Below are 25,715 nucleotides of genomic sequence, written 5' to 3'. Positions count from 1 at the left end.
TGGGTAATAGCTGGTTTTTGAACATTTCTTTAATCTATATTGAGATACAAATATTAGAAAATATAAAACAAAGATGGTAGACATATTTGTACATGTTATTTGAATTATAACTATACTTTGTGTGTACTTCAGTATTTCCGGAAACCGGGCGCCAAAAAATTAGGTCGAGCAACGTTCACTCGCCGGAAATGGGGGCTGGCAAGAACTCCGAGGGAAACAGTTTTCGGTTTGGCTGGAGATTAGACGAGTTAGGGAATCCGCTTATCTCCCGGCCGAGACGTATCAGCTGCTAGCTGGAATACGTCGAACAGGTTGAAACGTTCAACCGTCACGGGGCTACCTGAGTTTTTCGGGGGAACGAGCGATCTTCCGGGATAGCACGGGAGGAATCTCTTGAGCACGGTCGCAGGATCAACGTTCAGGAAATTAGCTAAAACTGGAGCTAAGTGGCTCTAGGGTGCTCTCTAACTGGGCCAGGCACGGAATAAACGCGTCGATCTAACTCCGGTCCGGTCCCCCGGTCCTCCACGGGCAGATATTTATCGCGGTAAGTGGGATCCGGTTAAATGCAACTTCTGATCTGATTTCTACGGGGGCCTTAAAAGCCTTTTCTCCCTGTTCCCGTGGCGGGCATCACCACGAGCTAGATCCCGTGACTGAGATTGTGCCGCGGTGGAAAAGCGGCGTCGCGCGTTCCTTGTTAAACGCGTGCAAACGCGTCGCGGGACACGGAGCACGTGGGAACAATCGTGTACAAAAGCATACAGAGTGGATCGACGATAAACCCGGTTTTGTATGAATCCATCGTCGGTTACGCGTACCCGTCGCTGCGTTTCCGAATCACAGATGGTCCCGAGACTTCAATAATGAAACTGTTATCGCCTGTAATTGTTTCCAAACGCCATGAAAATTGAAACTTGCTTTGCGTTACGAGATAATCATTCAAATTCGATAAATGTATGATTGTTTCTGAAATAAAATATTGGAAGCCAATCAGTCTTTCCAAGGTTGAACCATTTATAGCAGTTGTATGATAGAATCGTGCAATAATAATGTTTATTAAGTATTTCTTGCAAACGGAAAAGCGTAAATTTGTTGAAAATTGTTATATTGGTAATGATAATTATGTTTTTATTATACAGATATATCTTCCACGAGTAGAGTTATATATCTTCTGTGTTCAGTTCGTAGAACACAAGAGTAAAGTTTACGATGGCTATTAAGGACCACTGTGTGTTATTCACGATAGGCCGTTAACACCACGGAAAGATTATATTTTGCTGTAGACTTAAATTACAGTGGTTAACGACATTCGCCACAGGCCATTCAGAAAAGTCCAATCATAGCTAACAGGCGTCGTTTAGAGGAGGTCCGGCAAACTCCACGCACTATTTCGCGGAGCAATTATAATCGGGACGCGTCCCGGACCATGGGGGGAGGCTTTTTCTATAACGGAAGAACGATGAATTCGCCCGCAACGTATAATTTGCCTCGATTTAGTTGGATCGATTTTGAGCAGCTACTGTTTCGCTACAGGCGGATATCTTTTGTGTCGCGGTTTTGTGGGCGTACACTTCCCCCTGGGCTAAAACGCCAAATGGTAACGACGATACGCGGAATCGAATGCGGAATGGGAAACGGGGATTTGTTTTGTGAGCTGGTTTTTCGGTGTGCGAGCCGAAAAAGAAACAATTTCCAGACCGGACGCGACGTCCTGGCAAAGTAAAAAGCCTCCCACTTACTTGTGTCTTTTTGTCGCGAAACCAATTCCTTTAAAAAAAAATGTATAGCTGTGAAAGGAAATCCAGATTAAAATCTGTCGGCGAGATCTTGATCATGAGCCCTGAGAACAAAGCTAGAGGACTCTCTTGCAAATAATTTTGTAAAAGACATTGTTTGCTTTCAATTTTAAGTATTTAATAAATTTAATATTATGAGCTTATAATTTATATTTCTCTTTTGTGCGAAAGACTTTTGTTTTTGTAGTGATACATACATATTTACCTATTGGGTACTTGTTTACATATATTCTAAATTTTTAACTTTTACTTTTTAACGGTTTAGCTACCGGGATCCGAAAAATCGGATTTTCAGTGGCAACGCTTATCGACTTGAATTTTTTGACACTCTTGCTTATCAAGTGAATTAACATAGTATAAATTATGTTTAAAATTCTCTTGTATAATAAACCGCAGTAATAGGTATCTAAGATATTAAATCTAGTTTGAAATGTCCCATGTTCTTGGTTGAAGAAATGATCTGATTCCAGAAAATCTACATATTTCTCAACGCATTTCGAACATATTTCGAATTAAATCTCGTACTGTTAACAGAATATTTGCCATCTCGCAACAATTAATTTACTATTGCTCCAACGACACGTCCAACTTACACATCACGTTAAACCAATTTCGAATAATCCCCTCGCCGACTATCATTCGCGAGCAGTCTCCCGCCGCTGCCACGGAAACGTCCCTCGATAATTCAACAATTAAACGGCATTCGGCGCGCGTAAAAGTGTCCAACGAAACAAGGAGACGGAAGCGAGTATAATTTGGCAAAGAACAACGAGATTATATAGCCGTGCGACGGACGGCCGGGCAAGAGGATCGAAACGAAGTAATTACCGCGAGCGAAGAGTCGTCATCCCCACCGGGGCGCAAACAACGCGGGGGCGGCTCGAGCGGCGGGGTACGCGGCAGCCGGGTTAAACAGCTTAACAACCGTGAACGACTGTCTTCGAAAAATTGCAGGGGCTGGCGAGGCCGCGGTCTGGTGCACGCATAACACCGTAAATGCGCGGTCAGGTAGCGCGCGCAAAGTCGCCGGGCACGGATGGAGTAGGTAGATACGCGCGAGATGGTGGATCCAGAAGCGTAGGAGAGAGGCTTCGCGTAAGCGGTAAGCTTTACCTCATTTCTGGCAATTACAGGGGATGCCAGAATCCGCCGCAAGAATCAAGCCGCGCCGGTCGCGCGTCTATGTGTACAATTCTCTTCTCGCTCCCTCTATCGCTAGCTCGGCATGCACGTACACGGGCGATCACGTATACGCGCGTCTGTTCAGTCGGGCCACCCCTCCGAGTTCGCGCGTGTGCGCGTACACAGAGCCACCCCGCTCTATCCATCCCTCGAGCGCGCACACAACGAACCCGTGACTCGTACACTCGCCGGAGGCTGAGCTGGTGTGCTCGCACGGTGTCACGGAAGCTCGACGAGAGTCCACCTCTTCTACCCCTGCGAATTAACCCCACCACCGAGACCGCAAGGGTGGGTTAACCGTCGCCCCGTGCCGATTGAGCACCACTGTCTCGCCATGTTCTTGGCTCCCGGCCGCGATTGGCCCGGCGGCGGGCGAACGACGTCCCGGATTCGCCGATCGACGCCACGCCCACGACAACAGCTCCCGGACCACCTCTTTCCAGCGAACGGCTTCTCCCGCGTAGTAGTTGTGTGCAGCTACAACAAAGGCCACCCCGCCGAACGACCAGCCGACTAGTCCTCGTTGGCACGACGCACGCACAACAGCCTCGACTCCAGAACTGTTTTGTCAACTTCTTTTTTTTCGGAACCAGCGTGCCTCTCGGCGATCTGTCCGCGCCGGAGATATCCCGATCGTCGGTTCGATGAGCGAGCGAGAAGATCGTTGCGAGCGGATGGATCACAGAGGGATCGGATCGAAGGTAGATCTCGCCTGGAACCGTCGAGGAGTACGTAGTGTGTAAAATACTGGGAAACGTTCTCGTCAGAATAACGAGATACTTAGAAGACTCTTCGGAGTGGGATCGAGCTTGCGGTATTCTGTTATCTGTGCCAGGAACAGGATCGTCGAGGATCTATAGATTCTACAATCGAGTGTCAAGATGTTGTGCGTCGAGGATCGGTCATGAGAACTGTCTCGAGTCGATTGCATCGATGCCAGAAGCAGTGTTGGTAACCGAGTGTTGACTGCCGTTAGCTTGATTAAACGGAGGAACTGTTTTGACAGGGGAACTTGTCGCGTGTAATTTGTAGGGGGTGGTGGCGCGACAGCAAAAGTTTGCGGTAATTTGTATCCCGTTAGAGATTTCGAAGCGGGAAACGCTGAAACATTGGCGCGTGATAGCGCGGTAGTCCTTCAAAATGTATTTTGGGATTGAGAACGCGTGTCCTGGACAATCGTTTCGCGCGTCGGTCGAGTACTAGTGCGTACACCGAACGATCGCTCGGGGGGTGCCGTTCTTGACGGGATCGGTGGCCTAAGTTGTATCGGACCGAGGGTCAGATTTGGATTTCCGACGATGGACTCGCAACAGCTCGTCGACACCGCCTCGCAGAACAGCCAGGACATAGTCCTGCCGAAACCCGCGAGCAGTACGCCCAGACACAGCATCGACGCTATCCTCGGACTGGCTAATAACAAAAGAGGTCATCAAGAAATGGAGGATAACGCTCGGGACACGCAGGAGAACACCGGTAACGTACGCTTTCGTTGCTTACTTTTGTACTTGTCAAGAATATTTTACAGTCACTCGCATGGTTTCTTGTTTACAAATACTTTGAGAGATTTTTTTCGAAGTACCCACACGTAAGGGTTGTACGGTATTAGTCAGGTTGATTAGTTGCTATTGAAAGATTTGTACCATGAAGTGTTCTTCTAACGATCCATTTTTCCAACAGAACACTCGAAATTACTTCATAATAGGTTTAAATCAATTAGATCGTTTACTCTGATTTAAAACTAATTCGAGCTATAAATATCGTATTCGCTAATTAACATTTTATCTTTCAATTATAATAAACATTAAAGGTTTGGAAAGATTTTATTGTTGTTTTATTCATTAATTTCTGGGTTAAATGATGTTAGCATTGATGATGTAATTTTAAATTAACAATTTAGCGATGAACGTTACCTCCAAAGGGTGTATTTAAGATTGATATACCAGTATACAAACTGGCTTCAGTTATTTGACGCAATTACGCTAATTAGAATTATGTAAAACTTATTTTATTGCCACAATACGGTGAGAGATAGTAGAACACGGTACGCTCCGTCCGACGGGCACGCATGAGCCGCAAGAGCCTCATGCGTCTCGGTTGCTACCCCTGTGCCAGATCCAGGACACTGGATCCCAAATCCCAAAACGGCTCAAGTTACCCCCGGAGACTTATTAACAAAGCAGCTTCGATCAATCATTTCATCCAATTACTAGTTTCACTATTATCCGCCGTACCGATCGAAACTCCTGATTTAATGGCGGGCGTTGATCAAACATCTGTATCAGCGCAATGTTTTGCCTGCAATTTCGTGGGAAACTCCGGATTATGTAATTAGCTTGATAGTTTGAGAGGTCTAAGACACATTTTGCTGTTTTTCGTATTCTTTTCCTCCTTCATTAAGTTCATTAATAGACATCCGGATCGAATTAGAGCGTGTTATTAGCGACACTGTTGTTCTGATCGCGGTAATTATTAATACGGTAGTTATGGAAATTGAGATGACGCCACAGATAATAACGTCGTGAAAACCTTAATGTATCTCGCTTGCTGATTCTCTAGCGCGACGCTAATTAGGAGAATGCATTAGTGTGCTCGTCAATGCTCGCCGAGTGAATCGGCGTTAGAAATCACGGAACAACCGCGGTTTCCCGAGGGGTATTTTTTCCTGACAAATTAAGCCGCGCTCATTTGTATAATTTCTCGTCTGATTTGAATATCCTCATCGCGGTCTACGTTCTTTCACGTGAAATTAATAATCGCGAACGGACGTGAGTAATGAACAGCTATCCGCAACTTCTTAATCGGTGTAACAAAGTATGTAGACATCTTCATTTAGAACAGAAGAATTATTGTCTCAACTTTGATGGATTTTATTCAGTGTTCTATTTATAAAAGAATATTATTTTTTTCCCCATTCTCTTCTTCTTCATCTGTTTTAATCCTACGAGGGTATCAAGCGTTTCATGTTTGTTAAATATGCAATCGTAAATAAATCAAAAACATTCCAGAAAAGAAACATTTAATCAAATGACTCAAGCGGAAGTGAAAATAATTAAGTAGGTATAAGCTACATATTCTCATTATGTTTTGTATCTTGATCTGCAATTTGAAAACAATAAGCAATCGATCACGTTGCGTTGCGTAGTCAAACGTCCTTATCAACATGATTTAATAAGCCAACATAGCAGATAAACACTTATCAACCGGCGCAGGCAGATTTGTTCGAGCACTTCATCCGCTTTATTCAACTTTGATCCTATTACAAAAGATTTACGAGTCCACTTAGTAATCAGCTTCCAACTTTGTTTAACATAAACGTCACGTTGCAGCGTGAATTAAATACAGTCAAATGAAATTTCCTAATTAACAAAAGTCTGAAATGCAATCTAAAAACTATTTAGATACTCCGAATAAAAGGACACAGTTTCATGATTATCAGAAAATTTCAAATTTACACATTGCGCTGTGTAACGACAATGCATTTCCTCTCGTACAATGTTTCGAAAGGCTGCAACTAAGAGGGTTGAACGTCATAAATCCCATTAGCAAATATCCGAAAATCAAGATTTCAATAGACTTCCGTAGATACGCAATATTACTGCCAGCAGAGGCAAACACCGACGAAAGTATTCCCATAGTTTCCTTCTCCGATGCACATCAATTCCTCATTAGCTGCTTAACCTCTCCGCCGCGATCCCCGACGCCATTATCCCGACACTACTGTTCGGGCCGCGCACGGGGGCGACGTTACGAGTGTAATTGAAAAATCGTTAGTATCGCGACGATCTGGTTCCCGAGTGGCAGCGGTATGCTACCGTGCACGGCCGCTAATTAGTCGTCGTCCGGAGGCGAAGTGAAACGTGAACCGAGTCCGGCTGTATCGGCCCCGTCGAAACGTGTATCCGATAATTCCAATTCCGAGAGCGAGCGGACCGGTGGCCGTCGTCGACGTCATCGTCGTAGTTCTGGTCGTCGTCGTTGCCGTTGTTGTTCTTCTGTGGCCGTAATACACGGCAAAACGGTTTGACCACCGACTGTCGTTCACGATGTCACCGTTACCCGTATTGCACGCGGCCGCGCCCGCCTATCGACGCAACAAACACTTTCGGCCGGAAGGGTAAAAATCGACAAAACAATTTCGTACGGGCGCTGCTGCCTCGCGATTCGTTTCTCTCCCCCTCGAACGGGGGAGGGCGAGGGGAGGGAGAAGAAAGGGGAAGAAGGAGAAAAAGAGAAATTAAAAAAAGAGAGAGAAACGTTGCACCCAGGGTTCGGCGTCGAGTAGGTCGAATAGGAAGAGGGACGAGGGAGGATGTTCGAGGGGCGGAGAAGGGAATGATTCGCCGCGCGAAATCGTCAACCATTTCGACCGATGGGAATTAGCGTGATTCGACGCCTCGTTCCGGTTAAGGTCCGCGCTCGATCCTCTGTTTGTGATATATTAAGCCTCGTGTAATCTCGTTGGCCGCGGCCGGTGTCGGTCATCGATAACTAAGCGTTTTTGCATAATGCACTTAACCGTTTGTTCCTGCCCAACACCGAGCCCGTCACAGACAGATCGATTTTGTTGGGGCGCGAAGATCGGCAGCGGATCCCTCTCGGACAGAGTCGTCATCGGTGACTTTTCGATTTAATTCGACCGCTGTTGGCGTTTCGGGCTTCGAATCTCTTCTTTCTCTTGTCTGCGAGATCAGTCGACCGGCGATGATCGAGCGGTGATCGGGACGATCGATAGAGCGATACGTCATTCGATATCAACGCGTTTCCGCGGCAACTAAGTAGTCGCGCATGTCCCGGTAATTTCGATGGGACGCGCAAGAAACGACTTCATCGAGTTAGAAATCGGTAGCGCCGGACGCGACGGTTTTGTGGGATAATGAACGAAGTTCGATCGACGCGGAGGATGTCGCGGAAAAAGGGCCGGCCGGTGGTGATAATGATCGATCGTTGGTTCTTTTAGCTGGAAACATCGGTTCGCGTAGAAGTTCATTTAATCGGGAATTTTATTTGGACGGTAGATGATAGGAGAATCTTTTTCTGCGGTTCAACTAATAAATCTGGGATAACTAATAACATTATCTCGTTCCTGTTCGATTTAAAACAACGTACGAATTCAGTGATTGTCTTTTAAAGAATCCTTGGAGAACAGTTTACTTACACGCATCCGCCACAATAACAAACTCAAAGATCGAAACCCGAAGAACACCGTTCTTTCGGTTTTCTCTGAACGAAGAAGACGGTGAACGGTAAGAATGGCGAAGGGAGAGGTAGAAGGAAATCGTGCACAATGTCTTCCAAGAGTAATCGAGCCACTTAACCCTTCGGCGGTGCCGGTCAATTCAGGAAACGAGCCGCGGTCTATCTCCGTGACGAGAAAATTGAAAGGAGAAATCGAGGAGCCGCGAGGAAACAAAAAGAAACCCTCGATTCCCTTTCCCTCCGGTTCCCTGCCTGCCGAAAGAAAGAGAAAATAGAAAGAAGAAGATGAACTCGGAAGGCTGCTTAGCCGGAGCCCAAGTCTTGTTCCGCTAATCGAATTATCATTAATTATGATACCGTCCGCGAGAAAGAAGAAAAGGTAAGAGGCAAGGTCGGCCTCCGCTAATAAGTATGATGGAAGAGAAGGGAGGAATGAACCGGGGAGGGGCGAAAAAAAGAGATAGATGGAAGCGGCTTTAAGTCAGTCGCTTCTTAAGAGCTGAATTGACGTGTCTACTAATGGATCGCGCCTGCCCCATCTACTTTCTTCTTCAGCCTCTTTTTCGTCCTCCTCTTCCTCCAACCTTATCTTCCGCCGTCCTCGTCTTCTTCTTCGTCATCTCCCGGGGCCCGTCTGCGCGGCGGCTACCATCGTAGGTTTAAAACGGATCTGTTATCCCTGTCGAAAACCCTTCTGCCCGCGACCGAGTCATCGGGAGAATTTATTAAGTTATTAAAAGTGAAAGGCCGTCGTGAACTTTTGCCGGCTGTGCCCTGTCCTTGGTGCCTTTAATAACTGGAATCTTGTACGGCAGCAACTTAAGATAATTAGTGCGGGGAGACTCGTAGATAAAACTGATTGGCTTTCAACATGCAATTAACATGCAACAATATGAATTTTGAAGAAAGCGCCGGCGACGGACGAATAACGGTCGAAAACCGCTACCTTCGTTCGCATGTTTTCCACATGTTACTGGAAACTTTAGTGCCGTGAAAATAAAAACGTTTGGCGAAACTATTACGAACCTCGTAGACTCTATTAGTATCTCCTTCAGCTATTGAAATTACTTATTGCCCAATTTATGGCTGAACGCATTAGTATTATCATACCCGTATCTTCGTCAACTTGTTACTGTCAAAATATTAAACAGATTAATAAAAAGGATGTACATATCGTGAGTTATTAAAGTGTGACAGACAAAAAATATATTACAGACAGAAGAAAAATGATGGAATTAGAGCGTGGAGGAACATGACTCTGTAATGTTTTACGGGATTAACAGCGTACGTTTTATTCTTTGGAGGAAGTATCCAGCGCGATGATCCGATTCGAAATGACACAACGCGACGACGATAAATTCCCGCGATAGACGCACCGAACAGTGCAGAGAGAAGAGAAAGAAGGGGACCGACGGAGCAGCGTTAAGTGTGCCGCAATCAATCTTACCTCGTACGCGAGCCGGCGGATTAATGCACTTTCAAATTTCATTAATTCCCGGCGCATAATGAGCCGGCCGGCGAACGAATAACTTTCCTTAACGCCGCGATAATGCCGCCGTGGCTCCGCCGTCGTAATTGCATCAATTCCTTGGTAATTCGCACAATTATCCTTTCTGATTTTCCGACCGGCTAGCGGCCGCTAACTGCTACGCGGCACGCTTCCAATTAATCACGCGCGGTCTTCGCGGATCCACGCGTAATACGAGCGCGACGAATTGGGACAATTAATCGGTCCTGTCTGCTGGAAAACGTTTCGAGGCCCGGAAACCTCACATTTCACGATCTCCGCCCAGTTGCTTGAGTAATTGTAATTCTGGGACCAAGGTAACGATTGTGATTTACTTATATAAACTTCATAATTTCGAATTCTAGGAACCGTTAGTTTTTATTATAAGTAACTTTCTGTAGGTACTCTAAAGTATCCCTAAACTACTATCAGGATTTCTTAAATATATTCGCATCTTTCTGTAAACTGAATTCAGTGTATTCTGAAATATTCTCTTGTATATCGGTGCCTTAATTATTTCAAGAAGTATTTAAACGCGACACGTATGCTCTTTGATTTGAACTACAGTATCTAGATTAAAGACACCGGGGGGGAATAAGAACACTGTACCTAATTGTGAACGCGAGTATAATTGAAGTAAATTAAAGTATAGAGAAATTTCGTTGAAAAGAGTACGTTGAGGCAACATGTGCATGTATAACAAGGGAAGAGCAAACAGTTAATAGAAGAAAAATGCTCCCATTGAAAGGAATGGCGGAATTAAAGCGGCCGGGGTAGAGGTAACGGCGTCGCCGCGCTCTGGAACGCCGCAGGTAAAAGTGCTTTGTTAGGGGGAGTAATTTCGATCGCGTGACAACGGCAATATAGCGCGGAGGGAAGGAGGCACGAGCAATTACGTGTAATTTCATACCCATTTATTGCGAGGATAGCTCGTTTTTCGACTGCTTTTCGAGCCTCGCCGACGTCGATCGGCCGAATCGAACGGAGCTCGAAACGAGCCGAGTATATCGAATCAATCGGAGACTCGTATCGCCCGCGATCGACTTCGAATCAGTGCCGCGGTGAACATTGAATAATCCAACTGATACTTAAACGGAGAATCATCCCGCAACAAGATTGTTAACAGTTTTATCATGAAACGTTATCGATTTTCTTTCGCAACAGAGCAATTGTGCTTATTAAAGTGTTTTATAAAACTCGGAAATACATGTGGAATAAAAGTTGCTCTTTACGAACTGAGGCGGTCAACCGAAAAAATCGAAATCCAGGAATTGATATTCTATTTACGGCAGCCAAGATAATCGTGTCACTGTCGCGAAAGATTTACGAAATGTCGCTCCGGTATGAAGCGGATCAACCGCTTTTGGAGGATGGGAATTCTGTTTGTCTCGCAACAGCTTTCAATGTGGTCAGGAATTTCCGTTTATATTTCACGTTACTGATCCTAACTTGTTCCAACCGATAATACTATAAAAATTGCGTTTTGGCTTATTTATAATCTCTTCAATATCGCCAATAGAGATTTTTGAAGCGGATTCACGAATTATCATAATGTTTACCATCGAACAACGATGGATAATTGTATCATTTGTCGAATGTAAAATGATCCTCTGTGTAACCCTTTCTGGTGGAATTTCGTTAAATTCGCATACCGAGCAATATTCGTAGACACACGATTTCCGCATGAATCTCGTTGGAAAATGATCAATAAAGCGTCAAGAATCGTAGACGGAACAAGGTGATCTGGAGCGAGCGAGAAGCGCGCCGATTTAACCGAATTACCGTTGGATCAAAGCTTACGAGTGGTAATTGGCGCACAGGTGTCGTCGATCAATCGTACACCCGGCGTCGGGGAAGCTATTTCGCCGCTCGGATACCGAAACGTTTCGTGATCGATAGCAGACGGGTCTCCATGCCTAGACGAATCCAATGAGATACATCATACGGGGACAGACGGCGACGGAGGGGTTTGGGAGGGGGTGGCGGAAGCACAGGAAGTGGAGGCGCTCGTGCAGCTTGATGTTCCCCGTGATTCGGCGATTAGTGATCGGTGTTATGCTACGTATCGACTTGAGAACGTTACTTGCAAGAGTATAGCAAATTTCTAATATAACGATTACTTTATTGATGTTCTCTAACGTTAGGTTCATCTTGTTGAATGAAGAATTCAAATTATATCGACAACGAGAATGTTTTAGAATAAAATTTGAAACTAAGAGGATAGAAAGGTTTTTCCATTGTCTAAATTATTTTTGCTAAATCGATCAGTTGAACGATGATAATATTTATATCGATTTGTCGTGTCTTAGCTTTCGTGTTTCATTTTCTCGAGATTTTTGAGAAAAGAGGAATGAACAGGTATGATGATAATAGATGTTGTCTAGGGTTTATGAGACTTTCATGAGTTCATATGGAAACGTATCGGTGATACTGAGAATCCATCCGTTGCACACGTATGTGTGTGCTCGGCCAAGAAGATGCGTGCACAGACTGTCGTAGACAGAGCAGGCCGAGTCAACTCGTTTAGAAGCGCGTGTACGCGAGAATTTGTGTTCGTGCTTGCACAACGTCGATGGAGAGATTGTAATAAGCATCGCATGCCTCGGAACAATTAAATTATTAGTAGGTACATTGTGCACGACGGGGTGTTTTATTGCGTGGCGCTCTACCCCGGCCTGCTTTCGAACCTCATGGACGACCGTGGAAGGTTTCACTCCCTTCGAGTTTATCAACGACCCTTCGAACGCCCTTGGATTCTTTGCGATGACGCTCTGCGTTCGGAAATATTCCGAAAGGTTGAAAACAATCTTTTTAGAAGAGCCGAGCTTCCTGATTCGAGAGACAGAAATACGTTAAGATCTGGGAAATTATGAGATTCAAAAATACGATAAATCCCTTGGATTAAACAATCATCACTAATTTTTCTATTTTATTTTTATGGCGGTCTTTTAATCAGTAAAATAATGGTTAATGAAATAAATTTTGGTAATAATAAAATTACTCGCATCAGAATTTTCGGCTTAATAAAAGTTTGTTTGAACCGAGTGTAATGGGTGTCACCGCAGTAGCGTGAAAATTCGCGAGACCGTATTCGCGCAATATTGTCATGATCTATTTCGCGGTGTTTACTCGAAATCAATTTTTTCGCGGTGCTTTCGTGGCTTCCTTCGCGGCAAGTTTATAAAACACCGGGTCGCGCGATCACGAACGAACCCACACAACGGCGGATCGACCGTCGCACGATGCAGCCAGAGATATCCCAATAAAGGCTGCACGCCACCGAACAATTAAATTATTAAGTAGTAACGATAACGAGGGGCGGCCACGTTGATTACTATTATAATGAAGGCGACGCGACGCCGCGAATTATAATCCTCCCTCAAAGAACGCAGACAAATATCGCCTGCCCTTTCACTCGCTCGCTCGCTGCATTCTTTTTCCGTCGCTGTTCTCAAACCTCTGTAAAGAAATATGTCGCCTTAACGAGAACGTGGGGAAAATTGAAAACACACCGAGATTAAAGTTGAAATTGTTTTACAGCGGATTATACCGAGCCTCGATGTAAGGCTATTACGACGACGCAATGGAAGTTAGCGAGTGTTATTTCCGTGCAAAAAAAATTAATTGGCAGAGGTTACCTTACACGATGGAAAGAACAGAATACGTATATTAAGGTTTAACGTAAAAGTTCATGTAAGATGAAACATTACATTTTTAAATCGTGAATTAGAAAACGATTTTAAATCGTTTAAATTCTTTCCATCGAGATCAATGATCCTTCACAATATTTCTACAATCAATTATATTTTTCTATGATACGAATAGTTTATATTGAGCTATAGAAAATAATATATACGTGATATTATTATTTATAACGATGAGCAAAGTAACAAGTTCAATTTAGTCGGACAGAAAATCCTTCGACACACTTCTACATCCGAATTCTTCAGAAATAGACACGTCGGTTCAATTCGATTAGATAATTTCTAACTTCGATATCGTTCCAATTAACTTACTCGAGATGATTACCAGAACGTTGACCCGTTTAGAAGGAAATTTTATCCCCGTTGCAAGAACTTGATGACAGCTTAAGAGCCTTTCGCCGAGCGTTCTTAAGACACGCTGCCCTCTCTCTCCCTCTTTCTCTCCTTCTGTCCCGTTCTCTCTTCACCTCTGTTCGCGTTCTTGCCGTAGCTTTGACAATTTAATAATTCGATACCGGTACGTGAATAATCGACGAACTTGATACTCTCCTCTCGCTAATCGAGAATCGAGAGATCACGTTCTACGGGTTCCTCTTCTATTTGTCTTTCCATTCGCCGAATAGTTTGTTCTTGTTTCTTCACTCCCTGCACTAATAAATTCATCTTTCCGTTGCTAAGCGAAGACCAGGCGTTGCGAGAATTATTATGCGATTCCGCTACTGCCCGGATACCTATTCAATTAACATATTCGAATGAAAATTTAAAGATCAAGAAAGCACAACGGACAATTTAAAAAGTAACAACACCTTTAAATCGTGCAAGATTCGTGACCGCTGATCGGTAATTCACGAAATACCAATTCAAAGTGTTGAAACAAATATTACCTGCGTCTAAGCGACAGTCGAAGCGTAAACGGCATCAAGGGCACATAATCGCCACCCTAATTATTCCATTTTATGTACCCGGCACCAGTCGCGGGAGACACTCGACAACTCCTCGAGCCTGCATCGGGTATAATAAAAACACTGGTTGAACGCGAGTGACGCGGTACGGTGGGGAGGGGGTTAGCGCCGCGGGGTGGAAACACTTCTGGGTGGATCGATACGTGCGTCAGATTAAAGAGCGCGACAGGTGACAGTGGCTTTTACGAAGAAATTTCCGTCGAAACTTTGTGCCGCGCAAAGTGGCCATTGCGTTTCGTTCCGGAGATAAAAACCACAGAGAAAGAAGGTGAAGGTGGAGGGACGGAGCGGCTGGGGAACGCGGGGGTGGGAACAGAAGAAGAGTTCAGAGACAGGAGAAAATAAAGATCAGAGAAAACGAGTGGAAGGAGAGAGACAGAGGAAGAAAGAGAAAAGGATAGACGGGAGAGCCGGCGAGACGTACCGGTGACGGTCCACGGGAAGACAAATTCTGTAATCCTCTTTGGTCGGCGAGCTAAGCCCTCTGTGTGACGGCGTATACCGTCTTCTTTCTCTTATTTCCCTCCTCTCGTTTCGCCTCTCCTTGTCCCGCCCTGTCCTCCCACGCCGATCAAGGAAATTAAATTTCGAATCGACAGCCGTGCTTAAGTATAAACGACGAAGCGACATCGAACAACGTCGCTCGGGGGAAACAGGAATTTGAGGAGGGGGTTGGATCGCGGTTATGAGAAAAAAGATCGCTGACGCGTGTGCCGTTCCATCCAACGATCTATTCGCCGATTTATGTTCGCCGCGGCTCCGATGGAAAATACGTCGACGACGAGAGTTATTTAATTAGCGGGTGTCTTGTCCAGGGGTTGGAGACCCGCGTCCGGCTCACGTGATTGATTTGGCTGCACGACTTTCCCCGAACCCGTTCTCCTACGTGGCAAGTTCCCGCGGCGGCGTTCATTATGTCTCCGTTAATCGAACGTCGGACAGCTGATTCACCGTTCGCGGAATTCGAATTCGGTCGGCGTGGTCAGCCGTGGATACGTTGAAAGGATCGCAGAAACGAGGTCCGGTTGAAACAGGTGACGAAAGTCGGGCGATTTATAAATAGAGTTTAATTGTAATCGAAACACAAGACCTTATTAAACCGGACTTCGCCCATTAGCGTTCTTTAAATATCGTTCCCGTGGCAAGCGTCGACTGTATAGCCTCGCGGATTTATTCGTAAAGAATCGTCGTTTTCAGCGTTGCACGAATGTTCAGAATGTTCGTATAATTGTAAGTCCTTGTAATTCTTAGCTTCGTAAATCAGGAAAATTGGAATTCGAACGGAGCGATTCTTATTGCGTTGGGAGAGTAGTTCGTTCTATAACTGTGATTAAGGGAGATAAAATAGTATTTTCAAGGGAGGCAAGTATCGCAGATTTCGAAAGTTGTTGCTTGAAAGAAACGCGACAACGGTGCCCGGATTTCACGTCTCAGTGGCGTAATTGTTCGCCGAAAGTGGTTCGATTTCGGGAAAACAGATCGTCGCCGGTATTTCGCGTTCAACGGTGGAACAGATGGTATCGGGACATTGTAAAGCGTTCTTAGCCCATTCCAGCTACTTAAGAGATTGACACGGGAAGATAGTATAATGGACGAAGTGGCCGGAGAGGAATCGTGGCCTCCTGAATCGGGCACCGCCTCTAATGGGCCAACACTGATCGCTGATAAATTTCGGAACGCCACGGGTCTTCTTTTGATTCTTCCCCCGGGGCGTTAATCGAGTCAAAGAATCGATTAAGGTGGATAATGAAATCGTGTTAATGTTCGCAACGGAGTATCCGTTCGGTCGTCATCAATTCTTGTCGCTCGATACTTCTAGAAGCAAAAACTACAATCATCGGGAACTAATGTGAGATAATTGGAAGGTGTGATATATTATTTCTAGTATTCAAATAATTTCTAGCTGATTAAAAGCTGCGTTGAAACCCTATTATGCAACAATGTAACTAACTCAAACATAAATCATTCATACTTGAAATTCAAATTGATATGTCTGCCAGATACTACAACTGGCATTATTATCTCGCATAACTGTCGTACCTTCTCTCGCGTATCATATACATTTAAAAGTCGAAATACACGTGTTTCGTTCTGTAATTTCTTGTAGTTACTCGTCCAGCGAAAAACATTAACTGTATAATTCTCTGAATCTAGATCATAATGTACATCAGTGTCTATTCGAGTCTTCTATCGCGGGTAGAGATAACGATTATGACAGAATTACTTTTAGATCTGCGTTCGCCAGTTTATTCAATTCTAACGACATTATGAAGCCAGGACCAGAGCAGTGTTCCCCGATATTAATAACACCGATTCCCAATTACACCGTGGAAAACTTTCACTTTGCGACGCGGTGTCGCCTTTAATCCACGAAAACTCGAGCCACTTGGAGCGATACACTGGGTGATCTCGATATAACGCAACAGCGACGGCGCACCACCACTCTGCACCTGCCTCGTAGAATTTAATCACGATGGTTACTCTGTCCGACCGAAACCAATTATTGCGCAGACGTACTCACACAACCCGGTACACGCTTACACCGCCCAGTTATGCAGACGTTCTATATACACCTATACAAACCTCCATAACCCACTACGAATATAATATACCCACATTAATTTCACTCTAAACACATCCAATTCCATCGCATTCGTCGCGGGCGAAATAGACAGTAAATAATTGTTAACGTTCTCTTTTTTGTAATATCACGCACTATAAGCGATTGTCTTTTAATAGAAATTTTCAACGAAACGAAAACCATAGAGATTTATCAGATATTTTGATGTGAGTTTGATCAAAGGTTCGGACGAATGTCTTTTTATAGATAAAGTTGAAGAAACGGATTCGTCGATGTGAAAATAGATTTTGATTTCGAATAGGTCGATCGTTTATTCGTGGTTCATAAGTTTTTGATCAATTACGCGAGATCGAGTTTCTGACACGAACTCCGCCATTTCCGGAGAAAGGTTTCTCCTAGTAATTCAATTTCTGACGGGCGTCTACCATCGCGAGCGCGATGCGAATTGGGGCGGAAGTGTGGATTTGAATCGCCCACGGAATTGTTACTCCTTATAAACGGTACTGTTATTCCGAGCATACATCTACGGAAACTGTCCGCAGGTTTTCAGTCTGCTAACTCTGGATGTTTATGAATTTATAGTCTGCCAAGCCGAAGAACGGCTGAACAAAAGACTTCATTCGACTTTAAAAATATTTCCCAGTAAATCGATGTTTCCTCGGCGAAATCAAATCAGGTTATCTATACTCCATTTTTAACGGAGTGAACCATTATTCGAGGAAGCTCCATTTAAGTAGAAACAATCTTTTGTTCTAATACAGTGACCACTGCGTATTTTTCACGAGCGTCTGATAACTTTAAAATTAAGCCTCTTACAACGAGTAGAATACGTCTTACACAATAAATAATGATATAGTAATATTTCTTTATTTAAAATAATTCTTTATTTCATATAACCTAGCTATAGAAAAAACAAGGTGCTGCCAAGAGAAACAGATCTCAATTACTTCACGATATAAAGAATATCAATAACATAAAAATAAACCAACCCATGTTACTCTTCTTGTTCCAGAATCACTAACAACGTATAACCATTAACTACTCGAATCTTACAAAACAGGTTCATTTAGATGACATAATGATCACCGGAAGCTCAAAAAATTGCATTCCCGTGATTTCCATAAAAAGTAGATAACGTTAAATTCTTCTGAACATTCCTCCGATCTACACTGTATACATGCATTTGCCACGAATGCATAAAATTCGCCGTCTAATTATTATACTCCACAAGCACGCGAGTTCGGGATCGAACGTGCTTGCTTGGCTGCGAAACGGCCGTGGTTCCCCTTCGAATCCCAAGATGATCGTTCCTATCCTGAAACAGAAGTTCCTCTCCATAGGATTCGGAGCCCGGAGGAAGAAGGGTGGTGGAGCGTCGTGTCTGGTAGCGTTGGATACACGTAACCGTGGGAGGCGAAGGCGGGTACCCCGGAGCGAAGGAGGACGACGGTGTTGGCACTCTCGGGGGCCATTATTGATTGTTGTTGATAATTAGCCGGTACAGGCGCGTCAATCACGAGGCAAGGCGAGGTTATTAGGCTGTTGGTTAGCACCGGGCCGATACCGCGCGCACACAGCCGCACGCATCGCCCGTTATATACGTGCTCGTTGCGCAGCTGTCCGTGTGTGCACGGGAACGCCGCCGCCGCCATTGAGCCACCCGATTACCCCCCACAATTCGATCTAATGCGCTACGCTGCGACGCGAGAGAAGGTTAATTATGCAGTTAATGAGAGCCTGAATATATATACCCCACGGGGTGTCGGGATCCATCGGCGAAAAGAGAATCATTTGGTGCCCCGGCCGGATTCGATTGTTGGATTTGGTTATGGATGAGGAACCCCGGAAAATGGTCTTCCATTATCTTTCCGTTTCGAATTAAACGCGTTAGACGCGCGACGCCCCGTTCGACCGGCATTGTTTTTCAACCGTTCCGACGGACCGCTGACTGATTTCTCTTCTCTTTTTTCAATTAACCTAGCCGTGGATTTATGTCGACGTGGATTTGACGCTTGATTTGCTTTCAATTATTGGGAGCCTACGAAAGTTTCGCTCGCCAATTCTAGAGGCTACTGAAATTGGAATGTATAGTTTAACCCTTTCGTTCCTGAATACGTGTTTCTCCCTAAATCAAAGGAGGCGGGGGAAGAATAGTTGATTTTAAGTGAAATTGAAGTTTTTTAGTGAAAAATGTGATAATCCTTTTAAGATGAGCGGAGGGTGTGGGTGGTGCAAGTGTACCAGTATTTAATTTGGTACATATTGGAGATTTTAAATGTTCGTGGCACCTATGAGTACCATTTGGACGAAAGGTTTGAGGCGAAACGAGTAGTTTTATTTATGATAAGAATTAATTAACAGCTGGATTGAGTAAAGCGTTCAGTTTACTGGTAGTGAAGTAATTCCACGCTTTTAAACGGCTTTACGTTCCCGCAGCCCATAAAACGAGCGTGATCTTTGTCCTGGATGTTCGCGCTGGCGCATTTTAATGTTTTACAAGGTATTAATAATATATTATCCGAGGCATGGTCGGAGAAAGTGTTTATTTGCTACGATAGCGAGGTGAACGATCGTCGTTCGTTCGCGCAGCCCCGCAAAATCAATTTCTTCTCCAATTACGGTGTTCATGTTCTTGGGCACTATAATAAGGACGGATAATGGGAAGGTGGCGTAATTTACATTGAAAATGACCGTGTAATAGTTTGTCGGAAGTGCAGGTTACGGCGGTCACCTGCCAGAACTTGTTTAACGACGTCGAAATGTCGCGTCGCCGATATAGCCGAGAAATCCGCAAAATCCTTAAGCCAATTAATACCGACTCTCGGAGCGAGCTCTTTTCGGAGAGTCAATAAGAATAAGCGGACAAAGAATTACATTTGGGGACGTTAGTTAGTCGAATTTCTTGCCACTTGAAGCGGCTCGCCGTAATGATCGTATACAGTCGTAATTGACGGACTCGCGGCTTCTAAACACAGATCATTCAACTTCGATCGATATTTAAAACGAATAAGAAATTATATACGGAAGACCGATGCTTCCGACTGTCCCATTTTCGTCGGTCGAAACCGAGTCGCTTAATAGTCGGTATATTGACGGATTCGCGACACGCCACGCAAAACAACCAAAAACGGAGAGTTCCCTTTTTGCAGGCCACCGTTCAATTTCCGTGGCGCGACACTGAACATCGCGACCGACCAAATTCTATTGGAACGTTGATTCCTACGATAAATTGCCGGATTCTGCGTAACGGAAAAGTCACTGACACGTGTATTTTCGTGCTTCGATATTTGTCCATTGTGCTTTCAACTGTATCTATCTCTCTCCGTTCTCTCTTCTTTCATTCACTATTTCTCATTCTGCCTCTTTCCCTGGGTTGCTGTACGGTGAGATAAGGAACTCCCTGTTCGATTGTGAATTATGATTCCACATGAATTTATATCCGGTACATTTTGGAAATGTACGAAACAGTTTCGATGAATTGGAATGTAGGACAACCGTTGACGGGATTATTTTGAACTAAATCCACGCGATAATAACAAGACTAAGAAACTTCTATTCCCAGCCACGAATAGTAGGAAATGAAGATATCCCGTCATTTCGTGAAATGATAGATAAACGTCACCTTTTTTCATGGTTGTAATTGGACTCATTCGATTCGGAACCGACACCTGATGTACAACGTATATTTTTACACTCGCTGGTTCGTAAACTCGAACCGTTCGCTGTCACATCGGGCAGAAAAATCGGGACGAATTAAGGCTGTATATTTAAAGGCACGCATTTCCATTTCATAAAAGGGAATCGATAATGAGTTATCCGGGTAGGACTCTGATAATACACTGTTAACTGCACAGTCGATGCGTGGATCAATTACAACCCTTATGACGATCCACTGAATTATGCGCTGTGTATTACAGAGGAAATAATTACGGGGCCCGTGTGAATCAATAATCGTCGCAGAGATCCACGGTGTTGCGTTAAAAATTAAACGACGCGTGCGAACGAAATGCCAATAAAAATGTCGTCGCCGAATAACGCGGAAAGTCGAAAGTTCGGGGAATATTGAAATTCTTTGTTACATTCTAGCCAATTAACCGGATTATTCGGAATGATTGTACCACGATATTTTTACGAATAATGGTTTCCAGCGAGAGAGACGGAGTTCCATGCATGCATTTCGCCATTAACGCATCGCGAACGGTCTGCCGTGATATTCCTGGAATCGAATTCAAACATTTTTCGACTGTCACTCGAAAGAATACGTTAACTGAGGATTGGTTATAACTAAAAATATTATCATCTGTATTCCGATAAATGGAACGCAAATATTCATGGAAATTCACCAATATGGACATTAATTTATACAAATAACCTATAGAAACATTCATTCCGCTAACGGAGAGCGTCATTACGCTCAAAGCAATTTCCTAATTTTCCTTTGTTAGAGCTTCGGTAGAAAATATACGCTAATAGAACAATTCGACTTTATTTGAGACAAAGAAGTGACAATCGGTGAATTCGTCGGTCCACAAAATGCCGGAAGGCACGGCGCAGCAAAATTTACGTGGCCGCGAAATTCCGTTCGCTCGCGCACGGCCGCCGAGCGTTACAACACTTGTAATAGCTACCATTATACGCGCATAATAGAGGTAATAGCTGGGACTGGATAAATCGATCACCATTACCGTACCTATTAACCGTAACGACCGTTTCCGAGGAGACCTGACCACTCCCGTGGGTTCCAGGTGAGAACAGCTGCAACTCCACCGGTGGCGGTAGCGACGAGGAACTCGGGGCAGGCTGCGGGGACGATTTAAACGGGAACGGCGGGAAGAAGAAGCATCGCCGGAACAGGACGACCTTCACCACCTACCAGCTGCACGAGCTCGAGAGGGCCTTCGAGAAGTCTCATTATCCGGACGTGTACTCCAGGGAGGAACTCGCCATGAAAGTCAATCTTCCGGAAGTGCGAGTCCAGGTGAGTTATTCCCAACGAATCTGCGAATCGCCGGCGAATATGTACGCTCTGGTGCCATTTCTATTTCCATTTCGCGACCCGAAAAAAAAAGAACAGAAGGACTCATCACGGGAAATAGATTGGTATACCGTTTTTGTTGCTTGATACAATTTCCCCGAGATATTTCTATTTCCATTCTCCATTCTGAACAAAAGAAAGTGAAGCTTATCCTACCAGAAAATAGATATATCTTTCCCACTATTTTTGTAGGTTGATAACGTTCCATTGAAATGTCTGTGACTTCCTTTCCGTCACCTTTAATCATTTCCGGCAGTCCATATTCTGTGGATCGAGATATTTCGGTTACTTAATGTGTTTGGTAACGAAGAAGAACCAAGGATCCAAGAATATACAACGTTGTTCGGTATTTCGTATTTTGTTGTGTAAAAACGCGTTAAAATCTATTGTAACGGACGCCATTTAGAACGAAGGACACGGGACCCGTGCATAACGCCGCGAATCCCGAAAAGATACGGACGTCGATCGACCGTTAATCGCGCGCACGCCATTTTCCCCGTAATCAAAGATCCCCGTACGGATTAGAGAAACGGCGGAGAATAATTGTGTAACACAGGCCGGTTAATCGGCGGGCCGGTATATCAAGCCCGGCGGTTCCCGGGGCGACAACGAAAATTCATACATTTTTAAATAATCGCGCCGGCAACGGAGTCACGCGACTAACGAGGAATTAACTCGTTAACCCTCACGACACCGCGATCGTATTACCGGGAACAGTGTAACGGAAAGAAACGGGGAAATGAAAGGAAGCAAGAGGAAAAGGAAAACGACGAGTCCCGCCGCGGCGCGGTAGCGTTGTATCGAGCCGCGGATTCGTGCACTTCAACGACCGACGACAAAGTTTATTAAAAAGCACAGCGTAGTCGTTTGGTCGTCATAGCGGTGCTTTTTTTTAACCCCCGCTCGGGAATTACGGTACAAATTTCGCGCTTTGACGCGGACCGACCAATAATTTTCGCAAAGCGAATCGCGCTTTATTGGCTTTTATATTTTTCATGAAAGTAACAGTGCCGGCGCAGGATAAAAGAAAAGTAGCGGGGGGAAAAAAAACGGGGGAAAAAAGGACATAGAAATTCACGAGAGAACATAGAGATAAGTGTTCCTTCGGCCGATGATAAATTATCGTTCCCGGCGATTAACCGTAATTCGCGGGACGTTCAGCGATTCGTGACGTGACCGATCACGAAACAACCGATTTATTGTTATCTCCATCTTCGTTCGTATCGCTCGCTCTCTTTCCGTCTGTTTTTCCCTTCCGAGCGAAGCGGATACGAGTGTCGTGGCCGCGTGAACGCGGCAAAGCTCGCGCTGGCGGCCTGCGCGCCGCGCACGCTCGCGCAACGAGCTGTCCGGGGTTAATGGTAGCGTTTCCGTGCAAACAATCGGAACAGCAATCGCCGCCTGACGCTGGCCCGACGTATTAAACTAAATTAAATTAATTATGTGCGTGACAGCGATAAAAGCACGCAGTCGCATGCGACGACGCATCGATTAGACTCCCGGGGCCACGGTTCCCGAGCGTGGTACGTGTGCACGTCGCGCCGGCCGCGCCGTAGTTCACCGCGGCCCGGATAATAACCTGCCCGCCGCGCCGCTGGCTGCCTTCACGAGGCACCTGCTTTTTTGCCTGTCGAAGCGCGGAATTGATTTTTCACCGGGTTTTCACTTCGCCCCGTTCGACTGCCCGGGAACCCGGGCACGCGTTCCGAATCTCCCGGCATCGGGCCGGGATGTTATCGACGCGTTAACGTGCCATCCGCGCTGCGCGCGGGTCGCAAAATTGAATAAATGACGTCAAAAATTCGAATTTACGGGCTTGTTGGGTTGCCAGCTCGCAACGGCGATCGCTCGGAATTACAGTGCGGGTCGTTAAAGGCTAGGGGTTTAACGAGCGTAAATAATGTCCGCGGGAGGACGCTTTCCTTGAACGTCGCGTAACGTTCGACACGTTCGTTTCCAGCGTAAATGTTTATACCGTGAATACATTGAAACTTCAATATTCGAGTCGAATCGAAGAGAAGAAGATATCGAGATTAAGCGACTTTCCAGACTATCAGGTGATAGGTACATTCCTCTCTCAAGACCGATCGAAGCCGACTTTGTTCCCGAAAAAGAAATTACCTTAAGACGACGTTCGCTTCACTGGCCAATATCCCGACGAGCCCAATCGTCGGGAGACCCACGCAATTAATACGGAAGAAAACGCGGAAGGAGGGCGCGGTTGGACGCAGCGTCCAGAGGACGGTGCGCGATCGCGTGAAAAGGACGAAGGATAGGATTGGAGGTCTTCCCCTCCGGTCGGGTCGCAATTAAAAATTTAAATTGCGTTTAAAACCTGCCGGTGCCGGCGTCGCGGCCCCGTCGTCTCCGTTCTCGTTCTGCTTTTTTGCAATTTTCTCGAGGGGGTTGGCCGCTCGTCTCGCGTTTCCCCCGCCGCGCCTGTTCCAGCTTTCTTCTTCCATCGACTGGAAATCGAGGAGCCGTGAGGCCAGAGAAGGGAACACCGGTGCGCCCCTAAGGTACACCTAATCGCTTAAGCTTATTACGCGAGCAGACAAGGCGAAGGAATCAGCCGTGTTCCTCGCGAAAAGTGTGGGAGGGTTGAGAAAGAGGTAGAGAAACGGAGAGACGGAATGACAGCGTGAGCGAGAAAGCGAGAAGGGAAGAAAGAGGCAGAGAGGAAAAGAGAGAGAGAGTGATGGCGGGCGAAGGTGGTAGGGAGGTAGGGATAGAGATTGGGTGGAACGGTTGCGAAACGTAGAGGCGGACGCACGTTCGGTTTCATCATTTTTAATTGATAGCGCACGCCAATCCTATCTGTCGGATTTATTAGGCCGGTCGACGAGATGGTTTTGCGGAAGGGTGGAAGGGGCTGATAGCGAAGGGAAAACGGAGCTTTTATTGGACAAACCGGGCCGTTTCGATGGTAGGGGGCTCCGGTCGGCGGTCACCGTAGCCCCGATTGCGACCGGGAAAGCGCGTTTTCCAGATTTTCATGCATCCTCCGGCCGCATATACGCCGGATTGATTGCGGGGATTAACGCTGTTTTCTCGCGATAATTATCGTCCGTAGCGCGGAGGTTTTATTGGACGCGGGCCCCCGAACGCCTCGACCGATATCGAAGCAGCGAATTGCTTATTAAGCTCGTTATTGTAACTCAGCTCCATTACCGAAAATCGGTCCCACGCGAGACAACGATCTCTCGAAATGGCGGCCACCGTCGCGTCACCGTGAATCTCTCGAAACTGATTCTCCTTTTCCGACGCGGCGAATCCTGAAGTTGTACATAGAATGATCGGACGCGTTCTTTGACGTCGCAGTTTTCGCGTAGATTTCCGTCGAACGGAAATCGCGCAGCAACCCTTTGAAAAATCACGGAAAGTGACGTATAGAAATTAAATTATTGTAAATCGTTGAAGGCAATTCCCGTTGGTTCGTTATTGGGAGCACTGGATTCTAATTGATGCTAAAGGAATTACAAAAAATCCACGGGGAGATGAATAGCGTTCGGTAATGGGAACACGGTCTGGCGGCCTCGGGAACAGAGCTAAATCGTCAATTATTAAATGTTCGCTTCGATTCCTCGATGGCCGAGGGCCAAGCTGGATACTTTTCCCGTTGCCGGTAACGTTTATTTCCTCTCCGTTTGTCCGTCGCGCGGCCATAAAAAGGTCACATCGAAATTGACGGGAACGAGCTTAATGAAACGTACATATTTCTGCCTGATACGACGGCATCAAAAGGGCAT

At 45.4% G+C, this 25,715-nt stretch overlaps 1 protein-coding gene across 2 annotated transcripts in view; it reads left to right on the top strand.

Moving 5' to 3' along the window:
- The first annotated feature begins 3,495 nt into the window (after window positions 1-3,495).
- The window catches only part of LOC116426916 (retina and anterior neural fold homeobox protein 2), a 44,297-nt gene continuing 22,077 nt past the window's right edge, over window positions 3,496-25,715 (top strand). For both annotated transcript variants that reach the window (XM_031976581.2, XM_076374417.1), the window contains exons 1-2: window positions 3,496-4,454; window positions 21,677-21,909. In XM_031976581.2, coding sequence (XP_031832441.1) covers window positions 4,280-4,454; window positions 21,677-21,909 — 408 coding nt within the window. In that variant the 5' untranslated portion in view covers window positions 3,496-4,279. The remainder of the gene's footprint in view (window positions 4,455-21,676; window positions 21,910-25,715) is intronic.

Source organism: Nomia melanderi, chromosome 2 (assembly GCF_051020985.1).
Source record: "Nomia melanderi isolate GNS246 chromosome 2, iyNomMela1, whole genome shotgun sequence".
Classification (NCBI taxonomy): Eukaryota; Metazoa; Arthropoda; class Insecta; order Hymenoptera; family Halictidae; genus Nomia; species Nomia melanderi.
The sequence above is the reverse complement of the archived record's forward strand: the minus strand, read 5'-3'. Positions and strand labels throughout refer to the sequence as shown.